The sequence below is a fragment of the Triticum urartu genome, chromosome 4A, assembly GCF_056163025.1.
Source record: "Triticum urartu cultivar PI428250 chromosome 4A, HENAU_Tu73, whole genome shotgun sequence".
Taxonomy (NCBI): domain Eukaryota; kingdom Viridiplantae; phylum Streptophyta; class Magnoliopsida; order Poales; family Poaceae; genus Triticum; species Triticum urartu.
This window is the reverse complement of record NC_141876.1, coordinates 600110052-600113560: the sequence shown is the minus strand read 5'-3', so window position 1 is coordinate 600113560 and position 3509 is coordinate 600110052. Positions and strand designations below refer to the sequence as shown.

General features: G+C 47.1%; 1 protein-coding gene across 1 annotated transcript; it reads left to right on the top strand.

Moving 5' to 3' along the window:
* The first annotated feature begins 1291 nt into the window (after positions 1 to 1291).
* LOC147977131 (uncharacterized) lies at positions 1292 to 2779 on the top strand. The gene is made up of 3 exons (XM_087519899.1): positions 1292 to 1569; positions 1667 to 2131; positions 2516 to 2779. The coding sequence occupies exons 1-3, from the start codon at positions 1390 to 1392 to the stop codon at positions 2777 to 2779; spliced, it is 909 nt and encodes a 302-aa protein (XP_087376025.1). The 5' UTR covers positions 1292 to 1389.
* The last annotated feature ends 730 nt before the right edge of the window (positions 2780 to 3509 follow it).

Here is a 3509-nt window from a genome sequence, read left to right as displayed (position 1 = left end):
ACTACCTCAGATAGCTCGTCGATGGCATCCTCGTCGAAGTCGCTGCCCTTCCTGCTATCTAGGTCGAACTCCTTTATGGCGTTCTCCTCCATGAGCTCTTCGATTTCGTCATGCACCTTGCGCTTACGCCTTCTCATCTCCTCCTCCTCCAGATCTTCCCCGACCTTGTGCTCGCCGACGGGTGCCTCGACGGCTGCGATGGCAGCGGGAGCAGGCACAACAGTCGCTGCACCGCCAGCTTCCGCCGCTACGGCGGACTCAGCCGCTGCACCCACGGCTATAGCCACGGCAGCAGACAGCTGTGCTCCGATGGTTGCCTCCGTCTCGTCCGCCGCATCTTCACGCCCGCGCTTCATCGTCGGTCGAAGACAGGAGGAGGGAGGCGTAGGAAGGGAGGAGGGTGGTGAGGAAGGAGGAGAGGGTGGTGAGGTGGTGAGGAAGGAAGAGAGGGTGGGGAGAGGACGAGGGTTTTCTACCCGATTTGGGGAAGAAATGCACTGCTCCTGCCTCTTGGAGTTACCGAGAAGCTGCGGGTGCCGATTTGACTTGACACACCCACCCGGCCGTCCCCATTCCATGTGGGGACGTGGCGGTCGTGCACGCGGTCGTGCACCTCCTGCGGTTTGCCATCAATTGCTATCGGTCTCACAAGTGGGTCCCCTTGTCATCCACACAACCGAGCCACCACATGTACCACATTTTTCTTTCTCCCCGTCTCGACCACTCCACATCTTTCTTTCTCCCCTTCTCGACCAGCGCCGCCGCCGTCGCCGCCATCTCTCGACGACCCCTCTCTTCGCTGCCGGTGCGCGGCCGCCGCCAACTCCGGCAAGTACGTGAGATCTCCCCTCTTCTTCCCTTCCCCAACCGCGTCTCCCTACGGAGGTGGATTTGAGCCGATTGGTTTGGACTGAAACTTACTTTTTGGATTGGATCTTGATTTGGTTTCTATGGTTTGAGACCAAATCAATCAATTAGCTTGAGCCACCACTACCACCTACTACTGCTTCAAATCCAAGAGCCGCTGTTGCTGGCCGGAGCTCGTCGCCTCTGTCGAGCTTTGACGCCATGTCTAATCTAGATTCATGACGTGCCCTCACGTATGGCTTTGTCCACGGTTTGAACCTTTGGATTCAATCCAAAAGTTGAAAACGGTTTGGACTGGGTTGGATGACGAGTATGTATAGTTCGGTTTGGTCTAGATTCTAAATGAAAATATCTGGATTGGTTTGGTTTTGATGTGTGTTGTGGATTGGACTGGTTTTAGTTTGGATGCCGAACTATTCCCAGGTTTAGATGAGACGGGCATTGCCATTGTCATTGGCATTGCTTTATTACGTAGATGATAGAAAATAGATTGATTGGCCATTGCCAGTATAGGTTATCACTATGATTTATTATATGTATGATCTTTGTATTGTACTATGTACAATTCAACTTAGAGTTCAACATGTTCTGTGTAGAATGGAGGAAGCACAATGTGGACGCTGCAACTCACGGTGCCGGACCAGCCTTTCTACTGCCACGCTGTTCGGCATCTACTTCCAGCCTTCTTTTGTTTTTGCAGCGGTAACAATTTATATGAACCTTCTGACAGTACATTCTTTTTGTTTTTTGCTATTTCCACTAATGTATTGTGTCTGTTATTTGTTTTTATCTTACATAGATCGCACCATGCAATGTGAGATTGGCATTCAATGAGCTCGTCGCAGACACCGTGACCTTCGATGCTCTTGGGGGCCCATACACTATGCAGGTCGAGAAGGGGCGAAAGATAACCCAGATAGGAGGAGATGATTGGGATCGTTTCATCGCCCGCATGCGTCTTAGTGGAGGTGAATTGATCAGCTTCTCCTTCAGAAAAGATAGGCCCAGGATTTCTATTATCTATCTAAATTTGATTCCGGATAGTGAGGATGAAGTTCATGAGGAGGAAGATGGTGCTGATTCAGATGATGACGATTCTGATGATGATGATAACCCACTTGTTGAATACCTGCATGCCCAAGGACTCAGACTGGGCGACGAGGAAATCGGCAACCTCTGGGACATGCTTCCGCTACGTGAAGACTACCTAGGGAAGCCATTCGTGACCCGCCTCACAAGGACGAATGTTAAACGGCATATCATGGTATGTTACTTAGTGTGGTAATTACATGATATACATGCTTAGTTAGTGTAGTAGTTCATATGATATGCATGTTGTAGTACTGTGATGAGAGGCCTAGTTTAGCATTCATTTAGTGAAGAATTTTATGACATGCATGTAGTGTAGTAATATGCGATGATATGCTTAGTGTACGCAGTAATCTAATGATATGCCTAATTACTGTAGTAATTTGATGCTTGACGTATAGTGTACTGATGTGATGATATATATGCTCAGTGTTGAATCCAATGATATATGTGTCTTGAAGTGTATGATTTGTTGATAATTGCACGTGACATGATCATATATCATGTCAACTGTTTTGCTATTTCCACTAATGTATATGATCATGTCAACTGTTTTCAGAAATTACCTAAGAGGTTACTTGATAGCTGTGGCATCGACCCGGACGAAGAAGGCATGGCTGCTGGACTACGCCTTACCAGAACGGGCTCCATCACCAGCTGTGCCTATGCAATGGACACGGACGGTCGCACTGTCTTGAGCAGGGCAGGGTGGAAGAAGTTCCTTCGTGCCAAGAATCTTCGGGTAGGACAGGCCATCCTACTCACTGTTGCGAACACCTGTCGCCATGACTTGAGGATGATGATCACCATCCACCTCATTTAGAACTGCGGTGGGCCATGTATCAATCTGAAATGAACTTGTTATGTTAGCTCTTGTTTGCGAGTACTTGTCGTGTATTACCGTACCTATATCTACTCATATCTAGGTACTATTGCTTGTGATGGATTGCACCTATTATTAACTGGTACCTAATGCTCTACTAGCTATGATTATTCCACTGTGTGATGTTTTATAGGCTGTAGTGTGACATGGTAACTGTTATATATGGTAGAGGCTTGTCTCTAAGACCTTGTACAATGCAAGGTGCTTAGGGATGTGCTTCCACTGTGTGATGTTTTGTACGTGACAGGTTGTAGTATGAAATGCTAACTGTTCTATATGGTAGTGGCTGGTCTCTAATTGGACCGACATGTTGAACTAGTATCAATGGTAGAGGCGTTTCGTTATGCGCCACATCCAACAGTTCACATAATTAATTATCCAAAGGTTAAGGTATGAAACCCTTGGTCATACATAGCAACATTTCGTTCCTAAAAATTAAGGTACTTCCACATTCAAACTAACTAATACTACAAATTCAAAGGAACTACTTAATACATTAACAGCACATAGGGAAGTAGCCCTGGTCCAATGGCTTGAGAAATGACGAACAAAAACTAAAAGAAGAAGGATCAGCCAGTAGCAGCACCATCAGCCTCCCAGCCTCACAACTTCAGCCAGCCTGGTGAACTCCAGGTTTTTTCCTGCAAAACACACATGTGATGTTGGAGGC